The sequence below is a fragment of the Sapajus apella genome, unplaced genomic scaffold, assembly GCF_009761245.1.
Source record: "Sapajus apella isolate SASKATOON/1434 unplaced genomic scaffold, GSC_monkey_1.0 scaffold181, whole genome shotgun sequence".
In the NCBI taxonomy this organism is placed as follows: Eukaryota; Metazoa; Chordata; class Mammalia; order Primates; family Cebidae; genus Sapajus; species Sapajus apella.
Window position 1 is genome coordinate 143,899 of NW_022437121.1, and position 26,010 is coordinate 169,908.

General features: G+C 52.3%; 1 protein-coding gene and 1 non-coding gene across 9 annotated transcripts in view; both read left to right on the forward strand.

Annotated features, from left to right (window-relative positions):
• CARS1 (cysteinyl-tRNA synthetase 1) overlaps positions 1–26,010 on the forward strand; it is a 55,446-nt gene that overhangs the window by 263 nt on the left and 29,173 nt on the right. For 2 of the 8 annotated variants that reach the window (XM_032268452.1, XM_032268454.1), the window contains exons 2-7: positions 8,858–9,106; positions 14,242–14,333; positions 15,530–15,618; positions 16,908–17,004; positions 17,911–18,009; positions 18,986–19,138. In XM_032268452.1, the coding sequence (XP_032124343.1) occupies positions 8,858–9,106; positions 14,242–14,333; positions 15,530–15,618; positions 16,908–17,004; positions 17,911–18,009; positions 18,986–19,138 (779 nt within the window). Of the gene's footprint in view, positions 1–106; positions 1,926–8,857; positions 9,107–12,515; positions 13,832–14,241; positions 14,334–15,482; positions 15,619–16,907; positions 17,005–17,910; positions 18,010–18,985; positions 19,139–26,010 lie in introns of those variants that run through there. The other 6 variants (XM_032268453.1, XM_032268458.1, XM_032268459.1 and 3 more) reach the window with 6 other exon arrangements.
• Positions 8,339–8,504, forward strand: LOC116543123. Its single transcript, XR_004265476.1, has one exon. It is a non-coding gene; the product is annotated as a U1 spliceosomal RNA (small nuclear RNA).

Consider the following 26,010-nt stretch of genomic DNA (forward strand, 5'->3'; position numbering starts at 1 on the left):
GGTGCCCGGGGTCAGAGGGGCGGGGGTGCCCGGGGTCTGAGGGGCGGTGGTGCCTTTGGTCTGAGGGGCGGCGGTGCCCGGGGTCTGAGGGGCGACACGCCCTGGGATCCGAGGGACAGAGGGTGCCCAGCTCCGAGGGACGGCCACTGGTGGACCCTGTGTGAAGGGCTACAAGACTCGTGGCTGGAGCACAGACCCCACGGGCACCCGAGCCGGACAGGGCGCTGCCAATACCACCTTGCCTCAGTTTCCTCACTTGGTTCCTGCCGAGGACCCCTTGTATCCCCACACCAGGAGGTGGCCCTACATCCAACAGCCTCTCCTCAGCCGGTGCCTGGGTGGGCCCTTGCTCCACCTTGTCCCACCTGGACTTTGCGGGAGATACAAAGGCGCAAGAGTTGTTTTGGTTTTCTGCCCAGACCTGGCAGCATCCGGGAGGTGGGCGGAGGGCACCTGAGGTTGGTACTTAGGGAAATGGGGCAGAGGACGCCAGGGGTACGTTTACACACAGTAAAAGGGCTTGGGGCTTTATGAAGGCTTTCATCTCCAGTTCCGCAGCAGTCCGCTGCAAGCTGATTGTCAGAGCATTATTGCCCCACTTTATTGCCAACCCTGGAGGTCCCCCGGGGACACAACTGGGTCAGCTCCCCCAGTCACTCATGTCACCAGCAGGTAGACCTCGAGAGACCACAGGGTCTCTCACTGTCCCTCCAGCAAGATTTTAGGTGCTGGAAAGGCAAGAGCCTGAATCAGAAAGCCCAGATTCCTGACAGTCTGGAGCAGGTTTTCCAAAGGAAACATTCTCAGTATCCAGTTTTTAATTCTCTTGGCTGGCAAAAATTAGATGCAAGTTCTTCTAAGACACCACCAGCACCTACCTACCCCCAGTTTAGATCGTGCCAAGATTTCCTTGGCATTTGGTGGTGCCCTTTGCCTCTGAGGGTTCACTGGGTTATAGATAGGTAGGTCATCTGATGACATGGGTACACCCGGATGACAGGGCTACACTCTTGTGCCTCGTGGCAGGAGGTAGTCACCTTCCGGGCACGCCACCTTCCACCCTACCTGTGTGCCTGGATTCCAGCACCATCTCCACCCACCCCAGAGCCAGGCAGCCCTCAGAAGTCACCCAGATTCCTGTAAAACAGCGTCGTGGTTAATAGCCTCAGCTCTGTCCCTTCCACACAGGAAACCATGGGTAATGGCTCCTACCTTGGAGGATGTAGCGTGAATGAGTTAATAAATGAGAAGGACTTAGAATACTGCCTGGCACTAAATAAGTGCTCTGTCCATGTTGAAAATTAGAGCCTGTTCGTTTTTTAAAATAAAAATGTGATTTTGGTTCCTTTGTGAATGTAAATGACATATTAGTAGTGTTTTTATCTTGTTTTTAAAAATAGCTTCAGAACTTGAGGTTTTCAGAGCTTTGTAAGAATTGCCTTAATTTTGGAGCTTGCCATTTAGGTTGGGATTGCCCATTCCCGGCTGTCAGGGCAGCAGGCAGATTTCCCATCCTTAGCCTGTGGGCAGCATCTCCAGCCACTGTTCTTCTGCCCCAAGGCATGGCCCACCTGCCCTTTACTGTCACCTCCTCCCACCACACACAGGCTCTCAAAGATAAGAACAGGAAATAAAATCCAATCGTAAATGCTTTAAGTGACCATCTTCCCAAAATTTTCAAGGAGGCCCTCATTTTCGGACCATCTTAGCTAAGTTGACTCAGAACATCATTTTCTTGTTCGTGATCTCACTGGGTGTACGGCTTCTTCTCTGTAGTCTTGAAGGTGCGTAGGCTTGGTGCCTGTCCAGGGGCCCAATTATTTCAGAAGGATGAGTTTCATTCCTGAGATTTCTCTGGTGGATGGAGCCTACCTCAGGGCCTTTCCCTACAGATTTGGGATACCACTTAAGTGGCTGCTCGATAGGTCAGACTTACAGTTTAATTTTTATACAGTTTAATTCAGGGGTCTTTGTAATAACATAACCAGCATGTTTTCAGCAAGTCTGTGCCAGGCACTACTCCAAATCCTTTACATCCATTATCTCCTGCCACCCTTGGAGAAGCCCCTTTGAGGAAGATCCTGCTGGCACCTTGTACAGATGAGAACCCTGAGCTTCAGAGAAGTCAAGCAATCTGTCCACCATCATGACTAGCCAGAGGCAGAGCCAGGCTTCCAACCTGGGGAGCCTGACTCAATAGGGAGCTTAAACTGCTGTGCTGTGCTGCTTTTGATGATGCTCTTCAGACTCACTCAGAGTAACTCAACCCGGAGTTAAAGCAGGCGGGAATAAAGCTGCTGCCCTTTGATGTCCTCCCCAGAGCCAAATGAAATGTTTGCTCCTCTACGAACTCCGGTACCATGTTTCCAGGTACTTGAAGAGTCTTAGGCAGTACCCTTGGGGTAGAGATTAAGCATTTCCAGTGTGGGTGCTCCAGGTGGCAGTATTGCTGTCTGATCACCCCACGGGCTCGGTGTGAAGGATGTTGGATTCTCCTGATCATGAATAACCTCCTTCCCAGTGAGGAGGAAGATGGAGATGCTGTTCTTGCAGGTGAGAGATGATGCCTGGGGGACACCTCTGTGAATGAGTGACAGCTCGACCTCCGGGGCTGGTTTGCAGGAGAGAGGTGGGAGCCCTCGCCTGTGGGAGGAGGCTCTGGTCTCTGGGACTGGGTGGCGTTGGCTCCTAGTTGGTGAGAGCAGGGGTGCATGCACCTCCCTCCTCCCGATGATTCATGTCTAGGGGCTCCTTGCAGTCCCCTGTCAGCACTTCGTGGACAGGGAGTGGGTCATTGAGAGGGACCCAAGAGGAGCAGCTATAGAGGGTAGGACCAGGGGAACATGTGCAGAAAGGGAGTGACCTGCAGGGTGAGGTGTTGGCTGGACACCGCAAGATGAGGACCTTGGTGGGACCTTAGAAGTAGCAGGGTCAGTGGGCAGAGGGTCAGGGTGAGTGAGGGGTGCAGACCCCCACCAAACCCAGGCACTTATTAGGAGCTCAGACCTGCTGTGAAGGGGTCTGCATTTTAGCAAGCTGCCAACCCATGGGGAAGCTGGTTTAAACCTTACTTGCTGGGCCCACCCCAGAGACTGATTTGGCGGTCTCTGGTGGGCCCAAGAATGTGACATCTAAGGAGCCCCCGGGTGCTGCTGCTGATGGCAGGCCAGGACCATGCCTGAAGGAAGACGAAGAGAATCAGGGCAGCCCAAAGAGGTTTAAATGCTGGTGGCTCACGCCTGTAATCCCAGCACTTTGGGAGGCTGAGGCCGGTGGATCACCTGAGATCAGGAGTTCAAAACCAGCCTGGCCAACATGGTGAAACCCTGTCTCTACTAAAAATACAAAAAATTAGCTGGGCGTGGTGGTGGATGCCTATAATCCCAGCTACTCAGGAGGCTGAGGCAGGATAATCGCTTGAACCTGGGAGGCAGAGATTGTAGTGAGCCAAGATCATACCTTTGCACTCCAGCCTGGGTGACAAGAGTGAAACTCTCTCAAAAAAATAATAAAAAATAAATGCTGATAGGAAAGAGCCAGAGAGAGGGAGAGGTGACACTGCCATGGTGGTTTGACATGTCAGGGATGTGATTCACGTGGTGTGGATTTGGCTTGGTGTCTGCGCTGAGTGATTGCCCGGCACCTGCGCTGAGTGCCTGCCCGGCACCTGCGCTGAGTGCCTGCCCGGCACCTGCGCTGAGTGATTGCCCGGTACCTGCGCTGAGTGCTTGCTCGGCATCTGCGCTGAGTGATTGCTTGGTACTTGCATTTGATTTCAATAAATGTTCTGTAAAGACTCCAGCTTTGTAGCTGGTGATAATCAGCATCTTCCTTTGGGACATTCCCATGGTCTTCAGTGTGTTTATGGACTGAACTGCAAGGGCACCTGGAGGCAGACATTGCTTCCCGTGGGGGCAGAGCAGGAGTTTCGGCACAGAGCGTGCAGGCTCTACAGTGAGGGCCAATGTCCAGGAACTGGTCCCTGGGAGGTTGTTGTCTGCTCAGAAGTGTTCTCATCTGGTCTCAGCATCAGACTGATAGACCGCAGCCCGGCTCAAACCCATGACCACTTGGAAGCTGACCTATTTTTGTTTGTTTCCTCCGGATACACTCAGAAGCAGCTACCACAATTGCCCAAATGACTGCCTCCATCTCGTGGGAGCCTGTGATCCTCCTGTGCTTCCCCGGGCACCAGCACCTTTCTGTTCTGAGCGGGTGCTTCCCAAGCATGCGCTTGGTTCTCTTTTGATGAGCAGTCCAGGCTGCTCTAGACGGTGCATTTAAGAGTGATGTGGTCCAAGATCAAGGCAGATGTGGTAATGAATTTTTAAAAGAATAAAATTAATTCAATAAAAATGAGTGTGTGATCCCCGGGGAATCTCCGGGAGACTCCCTGGGCATCACATGCAGCTATTATAATAATAACTGAGTGATTGTGATGAGAACGATGGCAAGCTGGGCCCTGGCTCTGTGCCAGGCCGCTTTTAAACATTTTACAGTGTAATTTGACTTAATGGCCTGCAGCTTTACAAGGTGGATGTTATGAGCGTGTTTCGCACAGGCGGAAATGCCACCGCGTGTGTTAGCGTAGGCACTCAGCCCCACAGGCTCGGGGCCGCCCCTCAGGTCTCCAGAGTGGATCCACAGCGCCTTCAGCAACCAGTCTGCTTCGTTAGCACTCAAAAGCCATTGCAGTCATTAGGACGTGTCCTGTTTTTCTCGTTTTTAAAATAGCATGTGCTTATCGCAGAACATGAGCCATGAAGAAAAAGAGGGAATTAAAATCACGTGTAACCCCCTCATCAGCCATCGTCACTGTCAGTGTTCGGGCGCCTCGCAGGCAGCCTCCTGCCTTCATCAGAATCTATCCTGAGTGAGAGGCATTACTGTCAGCTCGCTGCCTGGGCCGCGGGTGGGTGGGATCTGGAAGCCGATGCTGTGTCGCTGTTCCTCAGGGTGCTCCTGTGGCCTCTCCTTCCCTCCTGCTGTCCTGGAGTCCAACCCAGGCACAAGCAGTTGCACAAGACCAAGGCTCAGGGAGGGGACAGGGGAGGGGAAGCGCAGAGGGTCAGCGTCGGGGGAACACAGCTTTCGAACTGTGGCCTGACCCGTGAGGGGACGAGGCTCACCTTCTGGCTCTGTCCGTCCTTCTGGCAAGCTCTCTAATCTCGAGTGAACTTCGTTTTCTTTATCATGAATGGGACCACTGCCGGCAGCTGCAGAACTGTTGGAGGGGAGTATCCAGCTGAACCAGAAGTCTCCTGGTTGGAAACTGCTCTGCCAAAGAGTTTGGAGGAGTCTGATATTTAATTAGAGTTAGTTTTCCAGGACCTTGCTTTGGGGTGCTCGGAGCTGGCATGGCGGGTCTCCCTCCGCCTCTGTCCTCCCTGATCTCGTCTCCAGCTGGGAGGAGAGTGCATCTCCGTGTGAGCGGCCTCCTCCCTGTCTCAGAGGGAAGCCCCAGCAGTGCCAGTGCCGAGACCGGGCCGGTAGTTGTGGAGATGGGACAGGTGAGCTCCCGGCACGCGCGGGCACCATCGGCAGGGCCAGAGTCCACCCTGTGTTTCTCTTTCCTGGGACTGTTGGAAGAGGTAAAGTGAAAGTGACTTGTTCTTGTAGCTCTAGTATCTTTGGGCAGCAGCGCTCCTGCTAAGCAAGCCCTTGGGGGCTCAAAGCCGCAGAGGCTGTGGCCGGTTCCCCGCACTGGTCCTTGCGTAGGTGTCCTGAGAAGGGCGGGGGAGGCCCAGTGCCATAGGGGAACGCCAGCCCGCCACTCTGTGGTGCCATGCTGCTGTCCACTCAGCTGTTCCCTCGGCAGCTTTAGCCGGTATCTGCAGCATCACACGCGCAGTTCTAGTTGCTGATGATCAAGCAGTGAGTGAAGCAGCTGAAATGGGCGGGCAGATGGTGGAGGGGAGCAGTCCATGCACGTGTTTGACAGGAGTGCTGTGGAGAGAAACGGCAGCCAGGTGCGGGGGCTAGAGGCGGGCGCCGTGTGGACAGAGTTCTTGAAGGCCTGGTGGGGAAGCTGGCACCTAGCAGAGCTCTGAAGGATTAAGGGGCTTGCTGGTATCTGGGGAGCATTCCCCCCAGAAAGGAGCAGCAGGTGGAGAGGCCATGTGACTAGGGTATGGTGAGCCAGGTGGGGGCCCATGGCCAGCACAAGGACTGACTGGTGCTGCTGGCGAGGTGGGTGTTAGGGGCCTGTGATGTGAACTTGCACTTTTCAGCAGGGCCGCAGGAGCCCCGTGGCTGGGAGGGAAGAGCCATGCTTGCTCCAGGTGGCAGTACCTGCCGCGCAGGAATCCGGGTGATGAGTTACAGGCCTTGGATCCTCCTGTGGGGTGGCTGTGGGTGCTCCTAAGAATAACTTCTGTTTTTTGGTTTTTTTTTTCTTTTTTTTTTAATAGAGATGGGATTTCTCCATGTTGGCCAGGCTGGTCTCGAACTCCCGACCTCGGGTGATCTGCCCACCTTGGCCTCCCAAAGTGCTAGGAATACAGGCGTGTGCCACCGCACCTGGCCAAGAATAACTTGTAAAGGGGCATGATTCCAATTTTGGCTAGAGAGTGTGCCAGAGCTTTGCTTTTGGGTACCTGTGGCTGCTTGGAGTGGGTGGCCATCTTACGGGGGTCAGATGGGACGGTGGCTCCCTGCCATGAGAGGGACGCTGCACTCATCCCACCAGCGAGAGTCATCCCAGGAAGCCTGTTTCAGGGCCCGCGTCCATGTTGAGACTTCAGGAAGGCTCTCCCACGCCAAGCCCACCCCTTTACTGCAGAGAAGAGGTGCTTCAGGACAGCTTCTCTGGTGGCTGTGGAGGCCAGGCCCTGGGGCATCACGTGGCTCCGTGGGCTCCCTGGCAGATGAGGAGCTCAGCCCAGCGGGCACTTGTGCCGCACTCCATTCTGACTCCTCTTTGCTGATAGCACTGTGTTCTGGGAAGGGCCAGTTATCGGCCTGACGTAAAGGGTTTTCCCCACACTAGGCAAAGCAGAGAAAGGCGTTGTGTGCAGTTACCCCCGCAACACACACTGTTCTGTTTTCAGAAGCTGTGTGGGTTTGGTTGGAGTGACTCCGGCCCTGTGCCAGGGAGTAAACACGGAAGATGGGGGACGAACGGGAACGGGAAAGGGCAGAGTGGGAGATGTTGACGTGCCGGCCACCCATGCCCCATGGCTTTGTGATGTCGGGCAGCCTGTGCCCAGGAAGGGCAGCTGTGCATGGCACAGCAAGGGGTGGCCAGACATGTGCGTTCCTACCCTGAGTGAACTCGGGTCAGAGGGCGTCTGTGTGGAAGAAGCAGGCATCGGTCCTTTTCCCACAGTCCTCTCAGCAAACACAATCACTGGTTCAAGGCTCGGATGCACTCGTGCTCATGGGCTCAGGGACCAGACTCCTTCCCTGGCCAGCAGCCTGGTGCCGCCTGCCTGCTCTGCCCCCACTTGAGGGAGGCGGGCTCTGGAGACGGCACCTGGTCTCCAGCTACCATGTCGGAGGTAATTGCAGCCAGATATTCCTTAGAATGGTGAGACAGATTTTATTCCCCAATTCCTGACAGTAGGAAAAGGAGCTGTGTTCCTTGCCGATTCAGCAGAGATGACTTTTGGATTTAAAGGGAGAATGATTAGCTGAGCCTGGTGGCACGTGCCTGTAGTCCCAGCTACTCAGGAGGCTTAGGCTGGAGGATCACCTGACCAGCATTTTGAGGCTGTGATGAGCCTTGATTGTGCTACTGTGCTCCAGACTGGGCAATAGAATCAGACTCTGTCTCTAAAAAACAAAAATAAAAATAAAATAAATAAAAGATAAAGGGAGAATGAAGGAGGGGAAGGAGGGCAAGCAGGGGGCCTCCAGTGAAAAACAGCATGGGGCTGGTCAGTGCGCGTGTGTGAAGGCGGCCTTGTCTGCAGCTGGCGGCTGTGAAAGTTAGAGTTCTCCTCCCCCCGTGGTGACATGCAGAACAGCGGCTCTCAGGGCCTTGAGTGAGACACCTGAGTGGTGGAGGCGCATGCTTACTACTTGGAAGGCTCTAAGGAAGGAGGCTGGGGCCTGGGACCGGTGGTCAGGTGTGGCTGGCTGGAGTGCTCACATTCTGGCAGCCCTGTGCTTTCTTGGCTGGTCCTTCGAGGGGGCTCACTCCTGAGGCTGTGGCCCTGCAGACGCCCTGCTAGAGTCCAGGTGTCTCTTGGTACAGGGGTGTAGATGACATATGTTGTCAGTGTGGGGTTCTCCTTACCCTTCATCCCTCAGCACCCAGAGGAAGAGTTGAGGTGGGTTTGGTTTGGGGGATTTTTGTTGTGAGTCTTAAAAAAAATTGAGGTAAAATTCATATAACGTACTTACCTGACAGGTGACATACCACAACGTGTAGGTGGTTTTCCCAAGGCGAGGCTTATCCATTCATTACACTCCGGATGTGCTGACCACTGTGATTTCCCCAAGTGTCAGAAACTGAACTGCATAATTTCTGATAGTGTGGAACTGTGTTCGTGCTTTCCCTGATAGAAAAAATAAAAGTTTAAAAACTAAGTCATATATGCGGCATAAAATGAAAAGGGCACAGTTCCGTGGTATTTGGCGCAGGAAGCTGTCATGCAGCCTTCAGTTCTCCCTAGTTCCAGAGCATTTTCGTCACCCGAGAGGAAACCCATATCTGTTAGGTAGCCACCTCCCAGCCCCAGCTGGCGCGACCCCTGTGCATTTGCCAGTTGTGGATGTTCGGCGTCCAGGGAAGGGCTTAGACGCCTTTCTCTTTGTTCTGTGCCATCCCCCAGCCCTGTCTCTCTGAGTTCTGCCTGGTGGCTCTGGGCTGCCTCGCCCGCCTGCCTGACACATGTGCCCTCTGTTTTTGCAGCTCCCGACTACAGGTCCATTCTGAGCATTAGTGACGAGGCAGCCAGGGCACAGGCCCTGAACGAGCACCTCAGCACGCGTAGCTATGTCCAGGGGTACTCACTATCCCAGGCAGACGTGGACGCGTTCAGGCAGCTCTCGGCCCCGCCCGCTGACCCCCAGCTCTTCCACGTGGTTCGGTGGTTCAGGCACATAGAAGCGCTCCTGGGTAGCCCTTGTGGCAAAGGCCAGCCCTGCGGGCTCCAAGCAAGTGAGTAACAGAATGGGTTCCCTGGCCACTCGAACCTCTCCCCCAAGGTCAAAGGCCTTCTCAATCACCTGTGTGGTTACCTGGCGCCTGCGGATACCCCAAAGGGAGCCTCACCCAAGTGTGTCTCCAGCAAGTGGCCTGGCAGGGCAGATCCAGTGCTCGGTGGGTGGAGGTTGGGCTAAAATCACGCCCCATGGAGTTGGTTATTCACCAGTGATGTTCACGTCACTGATATGGCAGGATTGCCTGAGGCAGCGGGGACCCTGGGGTTCCACGCAGCATGCCCAGGCCTCGGGCCTAGCCTTGTGATTTTTAGCTAAGGCTGTGCCTGGCTCTGATGGACTCAGTTCTTTCTCTTTACGTTTTCTAGAAGACTGCAGTGTGTCTGTCCTCCAGCTTTAGGGTCGTCGAATCCTAAAGTGTTAGTCGTCATTGAACTTTTGTTTTTAAAGACTAGTCAAGTGCAGTAGTGAGAAGGGGGAAACGAGTAGAACCAGGAGCTCGATCTGTAACTGGCTGTGGACAGTCAATTGAGATAACTCACTGCCTTTGGACCAGCCACTGGACTTTTTAAAAATCAGAAATAGGTCATGTTTTTCTCTTGAGATGATGTCTGTCCTGTAGCTCCAGCCTGTTGGTGCTGGTTGCACCTGTGGAATGTGGCTGAGGTTATTTGTGGGGGATACTCCTGGGGTGCCTGCATGGCTTTGTCGCTCTCCATGGCAAATCTGAGGGGGTTCCATGCCACCACCACTGAAATGTGCCTTTGGGTGGCTCAGCTCCTCCTCTGGCTGTGGGCACTCCTCCACCTTCATGCAGGGCAGGTTTTGTGCTGTTTTCTGGTGGTCCTGGCTGTACTTGGTGGCCTCCTGGGGACTTCTCCAGGCTTCTTTGGGGCCACCCTGCCTCTGCTGTGGGTCACGCCTCTGCAAGGCCACTGTTTGAACCAGGGTGGAAGTGGGGCTGTCACATCTCCTGGGGGCCATATTTTCTGGATAGCTCTGAAGCAGACACCTCTTCCCCAGCATAGGGTGGAGGCTGCTGCTGTACAGGTCAGGACTTTCCCTGTGTAGCCATTCCTGCCTGAGCATCCAGTGTGGTCACCCAGGTGACAGCTGTGCTCTGAGGTGCCTTCTCTCCAAGGGCGTCAGATTGCTCCCCCTGCCGTGCGCCATTCCAAGACATAGCCAGAGGGGGCCTGGATCAAGGACAGCCAAGCGGGCCTGGTCCCTCCCGCTCAGCAGTGGCCTATCCAGTCTTCTGTGACAGGGACTTGTTGAAAGAACAGTATAGACACATGCCTCCATCCACACTGAGATAAAGGAAAGTTTTTGCCCCTACAGAGAGGAAGCAGAGCCACACTGCCGCGTAACGGAATGGACCGTGGATCGCACTAATGGACTTGTGCCCTCTCCAGGTTCCAAATCCCCTCATCACCCAGGCTGCCCAAGAGGCTGCCAGGGACTGCTTGTGCCAGGAATGATGGACATGAGGTCAGGCGACCTCACTTAAGCTGGGTGTACACTGAGCAGGGGCTGAAGGGGAAGGTGGAGCTGAGCCCAGGACTGCTAGGGCATCCAGTGACAGTGACCGTGAGTGGGTCCAGGATGCCGTGGAGTCCAGTGTAGTGTCCTCGCCCACATCCCTGGGATGACAGTAGCTGTGGCTTTCCCTCCATTTAGCTGTGAGAATCAGCCGCTGCCCCCACTGAATGGGAACGCCCTCCGCTTCCATTGCCCACACTCCCCAGGCGTCCACCTTCCCTCCTGGCACAGTGGGACAAGTGCCCCTCCTCCTGCTGGCCATCGCAGCAGCATCAGATGTGTCCATGTCTGGCCCTCAGCATGCCCTCCTGTCACCAGCCCCTCCCACGTGCCCTCCGTGTCCTCTCTCCGAAACCGTGGGGCCCAGCAGCCCGAGGAGTCCTCTCAGAGATGGAAAGGCTCTGCTTAACCCTCAGGGCCCTATTCCTGTGGAGCCAGACCACTTCCTGGGGGCCCCTTCCCTCTGTGGTGAGCCTCTAGCACGGAGGTCCACTGGAGGTCAGGGCGTTGAACTTGTTGGGCCCTTTTCACTCACGGCGGAGGCTCAGCCCTTCCAGCCTGCCGGCCTCTCCCTAGCCCCCAAGAAGGAGTGTCTGGATACACTTCACAGTAGGGCGTGGGTCTGTCAGATGCTGAGGCCATGGTTTTAGGAACATGAAGCTTTGGTGTTGCTCTCACCCCTTGGGTGGAGACCCCGTGAACTCCTTATGAAGGATTTCTCCCCGTGAACCCCTTGCTTGGGCCCTGTCTCCATCTGATGTGACACAGGCAGGCTGCTTGCCACTTCCTGGCTTCTCTCTGTCCATCCTTTGTCTTCAGCCTCCCAGATCCCTGATTTTAAGACATAGCTCTCATCAGCGATTCATAGTTGTTCCGATGTGGGATCTCTCAGGTCAGGGTGGGACTGTATTCATTGAATGAATGAATGTGTGTTAATTTTTTCTAAAGAAACAAAACGCAGGCCGGGCGCAGTGACTCACCCCTATAATCCCAGCACTTTGGGAGGCCAAGGTGGGTGGATCACCTGGGGTCAGAAGTTCAAGACGATCCTGGCCAACATGGTGAATCCCTGTCTTTACTAAAAATACAAAAATTAGCTGGGTGTGGTGGCAAACACTTGTGGTCTCAGCTATTCAGGAGGCTGAGGCAGGAGAATTGCTTGAACCCAGGAGGTGGAGGTTGCAGTGAGATGAGATCGCGTCACTGCACTCCAACCTGGGCAACAGAGCAAGACTCCATCTTGAAAAAAAAGAAGCAAAGACTTAGAGAACAGCATGCTGACTGCTTCTCTGGGTTCCTGTGTGAAGTGTAGCAGGAACCCTGATTAGGATTGTCAGCTTGTGGGGTGTTACACAGGATGGAAGACTGACATCACAATTCAGGGGTCCTGGCCTCTGAGCCAGACTCCTCCAACAGGGACTGACCCTGGCCAAGTGCTCTCAGCCCTGGTAACTCAGGAGGCAGGCAGTGGACTGTAAAAAGCAAGGGTCCTTAGTTTTTCCCTTCTGCAAATCTGAATATGTGTATCTGGGCTTGGTAACCCATTTCCTGGGGAGTCTGTCACCAGCTGTGTGGAAGTAGCAGCTTTAGGGGAGCTGGAAAGCTGGCTGTGGCCTGGCTTCTTGGGCGAGCTCTCAGTCCCGGGAACCCTGGGCCCTTCCCTCATAGCAGGGCGAGTGCGATGATCCCATGGCCTCATGGCCGTGTTTCTGGGCAGCATCTCCAGCCATCTGAGATGGCAGCAGTGTCCTATTGGAGGAGCTCCAGGGTCTTTGTGAGGGAAGAGAGTGACAGGGTCCTAGAGTGGCAGGCTGAGAGCCTGCAGGCATGGAGTGACAAGGTCCTAGAGTGGCAGGCTGAGAGCCTCCAGGCATGGAGTGAGAGCCTCCTTCGAGGGCTTGTGAGGCATTTGAAGTGACCTGAGTCTAGGTTGCACTTGGCCTCATAAACACGTGATATTTCATTAGGATTGGAATTTCCTATGCTTTGGAATCTGACCACCTGTGACTGCTGGAACTTAGCTAGAATGGGGGCTCCTGCTGAGCACTGTGCCTCTCTCTATCTCCCACCCCATCTCCTCTCCCTGCCCAGACACACATGGTGCAGCCGCCCTCCTTCCTCCCCTTGACCTATTAGTCACCAGCATGTGTCATCCTGGGCCGTGTGGCCCGGGCAAGAGCCAGGAGGCCAGAAGATGGCTGGTGCTCAGGACCAACTTCCCTGTGATCGCTGTGTGGCGATTCGCTGGTCATGTTCAACAGAGATTTGAGAGAGGCCTGTACAGGGTCCCACCTGCTGCCAGACCCTCTGACACAGAAGCCAGGAACAGGAGGAGGCAGGATGTCAGCATCCTGGTGAGCTGCCAGGCGGCCTGCCGGGGTGGGTGCAGGTCAGTGCCAGTAATATCCATCTCATAGGCCCTCCTGGTGCCACTCAGTGGAGACATGTGAAGCCCTTCCCAGGGCCAGGCACCAGGCTGGGGTCGGAGGTGCCCAGTAGAGCATGATGCAGAACCTGGACCTGTGGGCGATGACTGTGGAGGAAGGTGGTGATCTGCTGAGGGGGCAGGGCAGGTCTGAGCCAGCCGAGGGCAATGGGAAAGTCACCAGGTGCCGTCCTCTGCATCCGACTTTGCAGGATTGACGTTTCAGAGGGTGAATAATCACCCTGTGGCTGCCCCTGGCCCCAGAGACAGAGCTCTACCCCTTCAGGGGTCTCAGATGCAGGTTGTGTAAGGACAGCCTCATGCCAGGTTGGAAGCCAGGCCTGGCAGCAGTGTGGTCACAGCAGCCCGGGCAGCCCCGCAGGCATGTGGAGGGAACAGCTGGGGAAGCCTGGCCAGGAGGAGGTGACTGGACTGAGGGGCTGGCTGGCAAGGGTCTCTGCCTGGGGGCTAGGAGGAGCTCAGGTTATTTCTGAAGGCAGTATAGACCTATGTGGAGCTTGAAGCCAGTGTCTGGATCTGAGTCTGCTGGGCTGCCACCCCCAGCTAGGAGCCAGCCCCTTGCTTCCGCAGTGTCTGAAGTGATGAGGAGGGGCTGGGCTGGAGCCAGTCTTGCCTGCTGGCTATGGCCATGGGTAGTCCTTTCTGCTCTGACTCCTGGCCTCTGTTGCCAGGGCTTGGAGGCTTGGAGGTGGCCTTTGTCCCACGAAGAGTCCTCAATCTCCTCACTTTGTCCCGGTGAGGGATCCAGGAGGGGGAGGTTCCCAGGGCTGGGACAGCACAGACCATGTCAGTGTTAGGCCCTGGCTGACCCAGGAGTGCCAGGCGGCGTGCACACTGCCAGCAAGTGGCCGGTATTGGAAGAGCAGTGGAATGTGCTGGGCATGCTGTGTAGGCATTCCTCAGCCCTGCTGGGGTTCTTAGGGTATTATTGGGGTACGCTGCCATGCAGAATATGAAAAAGCAAAAGAAAGACGCAGCTGTCTTTGACCTAGGTAATGTTGGCTGAGATTCGTGTGGTTTCACATTGTTAAACATTGCACGGAAAACTGTAGTCCTGTTGTAAAAACCAAGTCCCCAGATGAAGAGGCGACTTATACTTCCTGGCGCTGTCCCTGGACCCTGACCCTGCTCTCTCTGCCTCCCAGGCAAAGGCCGGCGTGTACAGCCCCAGTGGTCCCCTCCTGCTGGGACCCAGCCCTGCAGACTCCACCTTTACAACAGCCTCACCAGGAACAAGGTAAGGAGGACACAGATGCCCTGGCACGTGCACAGGATGGGGAGGCAGGATGGCCCAGGTGCCCTCTCACACCACACACTTGTCTTCCTTCTGCTGGGCTCTGGAGTTCTGTAAATCCAGGTTTAAGATCCTCCAACCACTTCCATGTGATAGTCTCTGTGGCCCAGGGGCAGAGTTGTGTTCTGAAACTCAGACACGTGAAGTATCACGCCTCATGTGGAAGCCTGCCCATGGCTTCTGGGCGTGAATCACCCTGACTTGTCTCTTGGACTCTGCCCAAGCATGAGTACCTGAGGTCATCCATAGCCAGGCCTTTCAGGAGAACGCATGGTTGCAGCAGTTGGCACCGTATGAGCCAAGCAGGATGGGCAAAATGGCAAACTGGCTGCATGTTGTTGGGAGCACAGCAGGTTTGGAGAAGGCAGCAGGACGGGTTCCTCACAGAATGGGGTTTGCATGGTTTGCTTGGCTCAGGGTATGGCCAGTGACTCCAGAGGTTTCGGACCAGGCTCTGGCTGGGGCTGCTTGGATTTCCGTCAGCGAGCACACTTGGCAGACAGGGAGTCAGGTGTGAGGCAGTTCATGGCCTTCCTTGGGAAACTGGTTGAAGATGATGCCCCAGAGAGGTCAGAGGGGCTGGGATGTTGGGGAGTGGTGCCAGAGCAGCGGTGAGTAGCACCACGATTCAGAGGTCCTGGCACCCGAGCCAGGCTCCTCCGACAGAGGCTGACCCTGGCCAAGTGCTCTCTGCCTCAGTTTCTTCATCTGTAAAAAGAAAATTGCATAACCTACATTGTAGAGTGTACTGCGTGGAGCAGATACGTTCAATTGAGTATTTCGCTCAGGGCTGGCACGTGGTAGGTACTCGGTAAATATTAGCTGTGTTAGGTTAAATAAGCAGCATTCCAACAATAAGTAAAACCACTGATTCCCTTTATGGCCTCCCTCCACAGATGAGTGGAACCCAGGGAGGAAGAGGCTTCACCCATGCCGCGCTCTCAGTCGGTGGGGAGGTGCCGTACATCTCACTGGACTCCCACCGAAACTGTGACTTTTCACAGTAAAACAAAGTGGTCTGGGTTGAATTTGTTTACACAAAACGCAAACCACACTGTGATGTTTGTTGCTGTTTTTGGTAATCCTGTGCAGTGTTTCTTGCATTTCTTGTGATCGTCATTCCTTCATTCCTAACAAAGGAAGTGTTCATTCCTCAAGATGGGAAAAAGGTGACGTGGTATTGCTGTGGGCCAACCGTCTATGACGCATCTCACATGGGGCACGCCAGGTAGGTCCACGCCAGGTGTCCTGTGGCTTCTGCAGTTGCACACAGAAGCCAGAGCCGCTGGGATCCACAGCAGGGATTTTAGCTCTACAAAGATCTTAGATCTGCTACAGGGACCTGAGATTTGAGGAATCAAGCCTGAATTTCTTCTCTTATTTTTAAGATGAAAATTTTAGTGCTGTAAGTAATCCGTATTCACTGCAGAAACACTATAGACGACCAAAAAGGAAATGTCTGCAGCCCCGCTGCTAACATGCTGGACTCCACCTGGCCGCTTTTTCTCACGTACCTTTAAGGTTTCTGTCATCCCTCAAGCTCTGGTGGGGTCCCCAGATGCTGAGTTCCCATCACACTCAGACCTGACCGGCCTGAGGCTGAGTTGGCTGTGACCCCTCCCCTCCACACACACACTGGATGGTCATGGCTGTAGCTCCTGACGAGTAGCTGGCTGTTGGGGTAAATGCCACAGAGCCCTTTTATTTGTTCATGTTTCAGTTGCAATGCCAAGGTCATGTACAGTCAACCCTTGAACAACCCAGAGGGTGGGGGCGTGGCCCTCTGCACAGTTGAAAATCCACATACAACTTTTGATTCCCTGAAACGTCACTACTAAAATAGCCTCTTGTTGACTAGAAGCCATACCAATAGCATGCCAGTCAGTGAACACATATTTTATATATGTATTACATACTGTATCCCTAACAGCAAAGGCAGCCAGAGTAAAGAAAATATTATTAAGAAAATCGAGGCTGGGCGCGGTGGCTCACGCCTGTAATCTCAGCACTTTGGGAGGCCAAGGCAGGTGGATCACCTGAGGTCGGGAGTTCAAGACCAGCCTGACCAACATGGAGAAACCCCGTCTCGACTAAAAATACAAAATTAGCCAGGTATGGTGGCACATGTCTGTAATCCCAGCCACTTAGGAGGCTGAGGCAGGAGAATCGCTTGAACCTGGGAGGTGGAGGTTTCAGTGAGCTGAGATCACGCCATTGCACCCCGCTTGGGCAGCAAGAGTGAAACTCCGTCTCAAACAAAAAAGAAAAAATCATAAGGAACAAAAAATATATTAACTATTCATTAAGTAGGAGTGGATCATCGTAAAGGTCATCCTTGTCACCTTCACGTTGAGTAGGCTGAAGAGGAGGAGGAGGAAGGGGAGGGTCCTTGCTGTTTCAGGGGTGGGAGAGAAAATCACATATAAGTGGACCCATGCAGTTCACGCCTGTGTTGTTCAGTGTTCAGCCATATGTATCATCTGATTCAGAAATGTTTGTTTTTTTTCATTGCTTTAGGTCCTACATCTCTTTTGATATCTTGAGAAGAGTGTTGAAGGATTACTTCAAATTTGATGTCTTTTATTGCATGAACATTACGGATATTGATGACAAGGTAAAGAAAAGGATTTTGGCCGGGCACGGTGGCTCACGCCTGTAATCCCAGCACTTTGGGAGGCCGAGGCGGGTGGATCACAAGGTCAAGAGATCGAGACCATCCTGGTCAACATGGTGAAACCCCATCTCTACTAAAGATACAAAACAATCAGCTGGGCATGGTGGCACGTGCCTGTAATCCCAGCTACTCAGGAGGCTGAGGCAGGAGAATTGCCTGAACCCAGGAGGCGGAGGCGGAAGCTGCGGTGAGCCAAGATCGCGCCATTGCACTCCAGCCTGGGTAACGAGAGCGAAACTCCGTCTCAAAAAAAAAAAAAAAAGAAAAGAAAAGAAAAGGATTTTATAAGATTAAATTTTAAATGCAGTTGGATGGCGTGAGAGAAGATAGGACTTTTGCATAAGTAAATAAAATAACGTAGGCTTCATCCAGCTTGTGTTTTGACCTGATAAACATCATTTTAATCCCCTCAATGAATAGTATTACAGCTTATGCCACTGCTATGTTCATTTATATAGATGTTCAGATGCAGTTAGAAACCTACATGTTGAAAAAAAAAAAAAAAAAGAACCTGCTTGTTGGTCAAGTGTCAGGAACCCCTGGTGTTTTGCGGAAGGAAGGCTGCCCATAGCACGCACTTCTACTTCCAGCTCCGCAGGGGAAGCCGGGGCCCCAGGGCTTGTTTCCTTAAGCGGCAGAAAGATCACGTTAGGCCTTGGGCACTACTTGGCAGGTGGGAGATGGAGGATGGTATTTCCGTTTGGTGATGGTGTGCACGTCCGGGGCCCACAGTTGTCTCCCCCCGCCCTCACCCTCACTTAGAGTTGGCCAGGTAGAGAGCGGCCTGCCGCACAGGGATGAAGCGGCTGTACACGTCACTCCCTCGTGTCTGCCTTCCCTCTCCAGATCATCAGGAGGGCCCGGCAGAACCACCTGTTCCAGCAGTATCGGGAGAAGAGGCCTGAAGCGGCACAGCTCCTGGAGGATGTTCGGGCCGCCCTGACGGTGGGCCTCCTGCTGTCTGCTCTAGAAACTGAGCCCTTTGCTTTCTAGTCTCGGTCCTCTGTAGGGTACTGTCCCTAGGGTAGTGTCAGTCTCGCAGACTTTCACAAAGTGTATATTACGCAAGCCAGGGCCATCGGGGCACTGAAGTCTCCATAGGTGAGGTCCCTTGGCCTGTGACAAAGTCACCAGGAAAAATGCACTGGGGTGGAGTGGAGAGTAGGTGACATTCCTGCCACTTAACAGTAAAACGACTGAATTCACCTCGGTGCCACTAATCACACTTACAAAAATGCTTACCAATACTGCTGTCTCATCTTCAGTGCCAAGGTCACAGCTAAATCAGAAACTTCTGACTGAGATGCAGAAGCTATACTAAGCTTCTTAATTTGGTAGTACTGTAAATTTTCAGAATTTTTTGAAGAAGTTTGTTCTCTCTAGTATTTTCATTCTGAGTAACTATTATTATGTAGTTATTTTTACGACAGTGGTAAGAATAGGCCATTTTATTCTCCTTACTAATAGCAATTGCAGTAACAATTACTGGCATGTTTATGGCATTTTATCTCAAAAGCAGGAATAAAATTAGAGGTTAACAATCTTTTAAATCAGTGAGGCCTGAGTGCCTGCCTGATGGGGGTGCCTGCAGCCACCTCATAACTTGCTGGGTGGCCCACTTTCCTTCATCCCCAGAACAGCCCTAGAAATTGCTCTCACACCCATTTTGCACTGGAGAAACTGAGGCACAGAGTGGTTAGGTGCCCTGTCCAGGGTCACACATGAGAGGGCAGTACCAGGAGCTCCTGAGCCGGGAGCTTCCTAGTCTCTTAGTTACTTACTGCCCTGCCCCTTGGGGTGCAAACGTCTCTCTACGGGGCCATGGGAAAAACTGGTCTGTTTTCTACCTTGAATCACCTTTATGAACTTGGGGTTTTGCTGAACCGTATCTAATAGGTTTGACATCTCTTTATGGTTATAGCCATTTTTGGTAAAATTAAATGAGACCACAGATGCCGATAAAAAGCAGATGCTTGAACGGATTCAGCACGCAGTGCAGCTTGCCACAGAACCACTTGAGAAGGCTGTGCAGTCCAGACTCACGGGAGAGGAAGTCACCAGCCATGTGGAGGTGAGTTTCACACATCTCCCAGCCAGCCCTTTTGGGTCACATGTCAGGCCATGCACAGACTGATCTGTGTGCACAGATTGAGTCCACAGATTGTCTTAGTGGAAGATACTCTGGCCGTGTCTCCTATAGCTCCACTGTGGCAGGTGGCCCTATTCTGTGGTGACTGAGTCAGTACCCCTCCCCTCCCACACGCTCTGGCCCCATTTCCTGGGTGCAGAGCCTGTGCCACGGGAAGGATACCTGGGATCCACCACCCTCACCCTCACTTAAGAGTTGGTCAGGTGAGAGAGCGGCCTCCATCAGACAGGCAGGAGGTGCACTTGGAATGTGGGGGTACAGCCTTCTGTCGAAGTGTTCCAGGATTCTCCCGTGGACTTTCCCCGCACCAACTGGAGAAGGAAGAGGAGCAGGGGTTAACGTTGAATTGAGCATTGAGGCCTGTGGGTACCTACTGAGCTTGGGCCTTCACACTGACCAGCTCTGCTGTCCCTGCAAAGGCCTCCTTCACATACAGGGAGAGACCTGGGTGCAGAGGGGGCCCTGCCCTCTTCCTCAGGCGTTCCTCTGTGGCTGGCGCCCTGGACACGGCGGGGATGGCCTTCTCCTTTGTGCCAGCGCCACCTGCTGGTCACTCTTTAAGAACTGGATGGAAAAAAGAGATGGCTGCAGCTGTGGGAGGAGAAAGAGGCCCCCTTAGGCCACAGCCTTACCGCTGCCCTGGCCCCACCTCAGTGATGGGCCAGGGATTCTGTGGCTGCCCTTCGTGGGCCTCTTTCTTTTCCGTTTGGTCTCTTCTGTGTCCTGACCTAGCAGATGACTTGGTTGTGCCTGTTTCCAGGCTTCTTGGAAATGCGCCACATGTGTGTAGTCGTCAGTGTGCTTTCACCCTGGCTGTGCTTCTGGGATGGAGCCACGTGGCTGTCACTCCCTCAGTGCCCGCCTGGGGGCCGAGCTGTTTGTTCTGCTGGGACGGGCAGTTAGGTTTCCTTATTACCAGCAATGCTACTGTACATTTCCCCCCAGTTCTTCCACTAATATTCTTTGTTTTTAAATTGTGATAAAACACACATCATATGCAATTTACCATCTTAACCATTTTTACAAATGTTTTCTTTGCAGAGACAGGGTCTTTTCGTGTCTGGTTTGTTTTGCCCAGCGTCGCGTCCCTATGGTTTACCCATGCTGTCGGCCTGTTGTACTCTTCCTCCTCCCGTGGCTGAGTCATACTCTGTGGCGTACACAGATGGGCCACATTTTGTTCATCCATCCACCTGCCCGTGGGCACGTGGCTTGTTTCCACCTTTTGGCTATTGCGAGTAATGCTGCTGTAAACCTGGGTGTACAAATACCTGTTCGAGTTCCCGCTTTCACTTCCTTTGGAGACCTCGCTGGGTGATAGGATGATTCTGTCTTGGCATTCTGCGTAACCACCGTGTTGTTTGCGCAGTGGCTGCCTATCACACGTTCCCACCCGTAGTGCACCTGGGTTCTGTTTTCCCCACGTCCTTGCCAAAGCTTGTTATTCTTCATCTTTTTCATCCTAGTAGGTGTGAGGTGGTGTATCCCGTGGTTTTGGCTTGCATTCCCACAATGACTAGTGATGTGGAGCGTCTTTTCCTGAACTGTGAGTTGTTTTGTGTTGTCTCTAGGTGGACATTTGCAACTTTCTTTAGGCCATACACCTGCAAGTGGAATTGCTGGGTTGTATAGGACATATGGGGGTGACTGTGTCGGGGGTTCCCAACACTGCCCACACGTTCTGGGTCCTCCAGGAGGACTCATGAGACTTGGCACTGAGTTATCATCTCGTCTAACGTTTGTTTGTTTGGGGTTTTTTTTTTTGTTTTGAGATGAAGCTTCACTCTTGTTACCCAGGCTGGAATGCAATGGCACGATCTCGGCTCACTACAACCTCTGCCTCCAGGGTTCAAGCGGTTCTCCTGTCTCAGCCTCCCAAGTAGCTGGGATTACAGGTATTACAGGTGCATGCCACCACACCTGGCTAATTTTTTGTATTTTTAGTAGAAACGGTTTCACCGTGCTAGCCAGGCTGGTCTCGAACTCCTGACCTCAGGTGATCCGCCTGCCTCAGCCTCCCAAAGTGCTGGAATTACAAGCATGAGCCATCGTGACTGGCCTCATCTAAGGTTTATAATAGTGATACAGCGGAGGAGCATAGGCTCAGGCGGAGTCTTCATTCATCCGCGGGCAGGCTGCTGCAGCGTCCTCCCTCCTTCCCATGAGGACACAGTGCACGCTTTCCCCCTCCAGGAAAAAATACAGCCACATGTGTGAAATGTTCCTCCCTAGGGAAGCCCGTCACGTAGGCACCCTCTGCCTGGCACGTGTCACAATTCCTGACTCCCCAGAAGGAAAGCTGGGGTTCCACCTGCAGAAGCCACAGTGTTTGTTCAACAGCCCGTGGGAGCTGCTGCCACAGAGCTGGGTGTCCCAGCCTCTTAGCATAGGGGACATTTCAGCTCCCAGATGCCAGCCAGTGGCCAGCTCTGCAGGCAGGCCTTTCTCAGGTGGCACACACAGGCCTGCTAGGCGCACTTTTACCTGCTTAGTAACCATATCAGCAGTGTTGGATGGTCAGCCACGGTGGCTCACACCTGTAATCCCAGCACTTTGGGAGGCCAGGGCAGAAGGATCACTTGAGCCCAGGAGTTCCAGACCAGCCTAGGCAACATAGTGAGACTCTATTTCCACAAAAAGTTTTAAAAATTAGCCAAGCACGGTGACGCATGCTGGTGGTTCCAGCTACTCGGGAGGCTGAGGTGAGACAATAGCAGGAGCCCAGGAGTTTGAGCTGCAGTGAGCCATGATCGCACCACTGCGCTCCAGCCTGTGCAACAGAGAGAGACCCTGACTCCTAACGGAAGGAAGAAATGTCTGTGCGATTTCCTTCTTCCTCTACCACATTTCCAGGGTGCTGTTTATTTGCACATACGCCCATATTTGTCAGATTCTTCCCTTTCGCCAATCAAATGAATGCGAAGTCCTGATTGCTGTGGTTTGAATGCCTCTTTTTCCACCGTCTCCTGAGACTGAGCGTCTTGTCACGAGTTTGCTTCCAGCTGTGATTCTGTGCCCCATCTCTCCCTGTTTCCCATGGGGTTATTGGTCTTTTTCTTACCGTTTTGTAGCATTCTTATGTCTTCTGATACTAATTGCTATGATGTGACTGTCCCCTCCAAAACTCATGCCCAAACTGAATCTCTAGTGTAACAGTATTAAGAGGTAAGGCCTTTTAGAGGTGATTGGGCCGTGAGAGCTCTGCCCTCCTGAACAGATTCATCCATTCAGAGATAAGTGGGTTAATGGATTAATGGGTTATCACAGAAGTGGGGTAGTTACCTTGAGAGTGGGGCTGTTATGGAAGCCAGTTTGGTCCTCATGAGCCCCCCCAACCATGTGATGCTCTGTGCCACCTTGGGACTCTGCAGAAACTCCCCACCAGCAAGAAGGCCTAGAACAGATATGGCCCCTTGACTTTGAACTTCCCAGCCTACAGAATTGTAAGAAATAAATTAAAAAAAAAAAAATTACCCAGTCTTGGCCAGGTGTGGTGGCTCACCCCTGTAATCCTAGCACTTTGGGAGGCTGAGGTGGGCAGATCACCTGAGGCCAGGGGTTTCAGACCAGCCTGGCAACATGGCGAAACCCCATCACTGAAAAATATAAAGATTAGCTATCGCGGTAGTTCATCCTGTAATCCCAGCTATTCTGGAGGCTGAGGCAGGAGAATGGCTTGAACCCAGGAGGCGGAAGGTTGCGGTGAGCCAAGATAGCGCCGCTGCACTCCAGCCTGGGCAACAGAAAACAGACTAAGACACTAATCCATCTCCGTGACATGTCGGGTCTCTATGTGTTTGTGTCTCTCAGTTCTGTTCCTTTGGTCAAATTGTCCAGCCCAGGCCAGGTGCAGTGGCTCATGCCTGCAATCATAGCACCTTGTGAGGCCAAGGCAAAAGGATCCCTTGAGCCCGGAGTTTGAGATCAGCCAGGACAACATAGTAAGACTGTATCTCTACAAAAAATCTAAGAATTTAAAATTTAAAAAAAAATTATAAAAATTGTCCAGTCCTCCAGGAGTATCATGCTGTCTCCAGGGGTATCTGATGGGTGAGAGGTCCCGTCTTGGTTGGGTTGTTAGGTGTGTTTTGAAGCCTCAGCTTGTCAAGTTCCATGTCAGAGACCACTGGGATTTTAAACACTGTGCTTAAGAACCATCTCATGTCCAGTACGGCTGTGTTGAGCCTCTCTAGTCTTTATGTTTTATCAGCTTTTGCCCATTCTTTATTTCTTCTTTTTTCTTTGGATTTTTTTTCTGTTTTTCTTCGTCTCACTTAGCAGTCCAGCTCATTTTCTGATTTAAGAATTTAAGTCTATAAATTTTCCTCTGACTGTTGTTTTGGCTGCAGAATTTGATACCATTCACTTGTGAACAACTTCTCATATCCAATTTTGTTTTTTTCTTTAGCCCAGGAATTATCTAGAAGTAATTATCTAAAAGTTAATTATCTAGAATTACCTAGAAGTCTTAAATTTCCAAATAGATGGTATGTTTTCGCATTATTCCCTCCTAACTTAATTACCCAGTGGTCAGAGAGTGTGGTCTGCCCCGTGCTGGAGCTGCGGACGGAGACTTGTGTTGCGGCCCCTGTGTGTGCTGGTTTCTGAATGTTCTCTTGGGCTTGAGAAGGTGTTGTATTATCTAATCACCTAGTGCACAGTTCCACAGGCCGTCCAGTTGGCTGAACCTGTTGGCTGCGTTGTTAATATTTTGTGTGTCTTTGCTAATTCTTCCTGCTGGCGTAGCCTATTCATACAGTTTCTTAAAAAAAACAAAAACACAAACCGAAACAAAACTCCCCTTCTGATGTTGAATTTGTCTGGTTCTCCTTATTTTTTCGCTTTAAAAACAACAACAAAACAAAACGCACCTTTTTAGAGCAGATTCCGATTCACATCGGAATTGAGAGGCTATGTATGTATCCCCTGCCACCTCACCGTCACCCACCTCACCATCACCTCCCTAGTATCCACACCCACCATAGGGTACATTTATTACAGTCAGTGAACCTGCACTGACACATCTTTACCCTGAGTCCCTGGTTTACATTAGGGTTCGCTCTCAGAAGCTTGTGGGTCTCCACAAATACTACCTTGTATCCACCATTACAGTATCACACAGAATAGTTCCATTGCCCTGAACATCCCCTGTGCTCCAGCTGTTTACCCCTCCCTCCCACCCCAACTTCTGTCAACAACTGGTCTTTTTACTGTCTCCATAGTTTTGCCTTTTCCAGAATGTCACATACTTGGAATCCGACAGTGTGTAGCCATTTCAGATTGGCTTCTGTTTGAGATAGGGGGAAATTTTTTTTTTCCATATTTTCATTTTCAAAACAGAATACCTCACCTCTGATCACCAAAATGTGTAGAGATTTCTCCCTCACCCAACGCACCCCTGCCCCAACAACCAATCAGTTTTCTAGCAGACATCAGCTCGGTGTCCTATAATTTAATGCATTTACAACACAGTCTGCCAGAAGACAGTGTCAGATCCCAAAGATTGAAAGCTCAGTCCCATAAGACTGTCCCCAATTCAGATGCCAATTGAAAGTAGTAGTTTGTGGCTTGGCATGGTGGCTCACACCTATAATCCCAGCACTTTGGGAGGCCAAGGCGGGCAGATCATGAGGTCAGGAGTTCGAGACCAGCCTGGCCAACATGGTGAAACCCTGTCTCTGCTAAAGATACAAAAAATTAGTCAGGGGTTGTGGTGTGCGCCTGTAATCCCAGCTACTTGGGAGGCTGAGTCGGGAGAATCTACTGAACCGGGAGGCAGAGGTTGCAGTGAGCCGAGATTGTGCCATTACACTCCAGCGTGGACAACAGGTTGAGACTCTGTCTCAAAGTTAAAAGAAAGTAGTAGTTTGTTACCTGTACTTCTGACCTGCCAGTTATAAATCAGGGGTTCCTGTGAACCCCTCTTCAGGTTTAGTTAATTTGCTAGAGTGGCTTGCAGAACTCAGGGAAATACTTATATTTACCAGTTTATTAATAAAGAACATCACAAAGGACCCAGATGAACAGCAAATGGAGAGATGCCCAGGGCAAGGCATGTGGGAAGGGGCGCGGAGCTCCCGTGCCCTCTGTGGCCACCCTGCAGGCACCACCACAGCGCAGCAACTGAGACGTGCTCTGAACTTTTGGGATTTTCTGGAGGCTCCGTTACAAAGCCATGATTGATTAAACCATTGGCTGTGGGTACAGCTTGACCTTCTGCCTGCTCCCCAGGTCGAGGGCTGGGGCTAAAAGTTCACCCCTCTAATCGCAGGGTTGGTTCTCTTGGTAACCAGCCCCACTCTGAGGTTATCCAGAAGCCCACCAAGAGTCACCTCATTAGAACAAGAGACATTCCTGTCCCCCAGGAAATTACAAAGGTCTTATTATATCAGTATCAAGAACCAGAAGCCAAGACCAAGATATATATTGTTACGTGATGTCACAGCTTCTGTCACTTAGTCATATGCATTTAAGTTTCCTCCATATCATTTCATGGCTTGATAGTGCATTTTTTTTCTTTTCTTTTTTTTTTTTTTGAGACAGAGTCTCACTCTGCAACCTCCACCTCCTGGGTTCAAGCAGTTCTGCTACCTCAGCCTCCTGAGTAGCTGGGATTATAGGTGCCTGTGACCAAGCCCAGCTAATTTTATATTTTTTATTAGAGATGGGGTTTCACCATGTTGGCCAGGCAGGTCTCGAACTCCTGACCTCAAGAGAGTGACCCACCTTAGCCTCCCAAAGTGCTGGGATTACAGGCGTGAGCCACCCTTGCCCTGCCTGGTAGCACATTTCTTTCC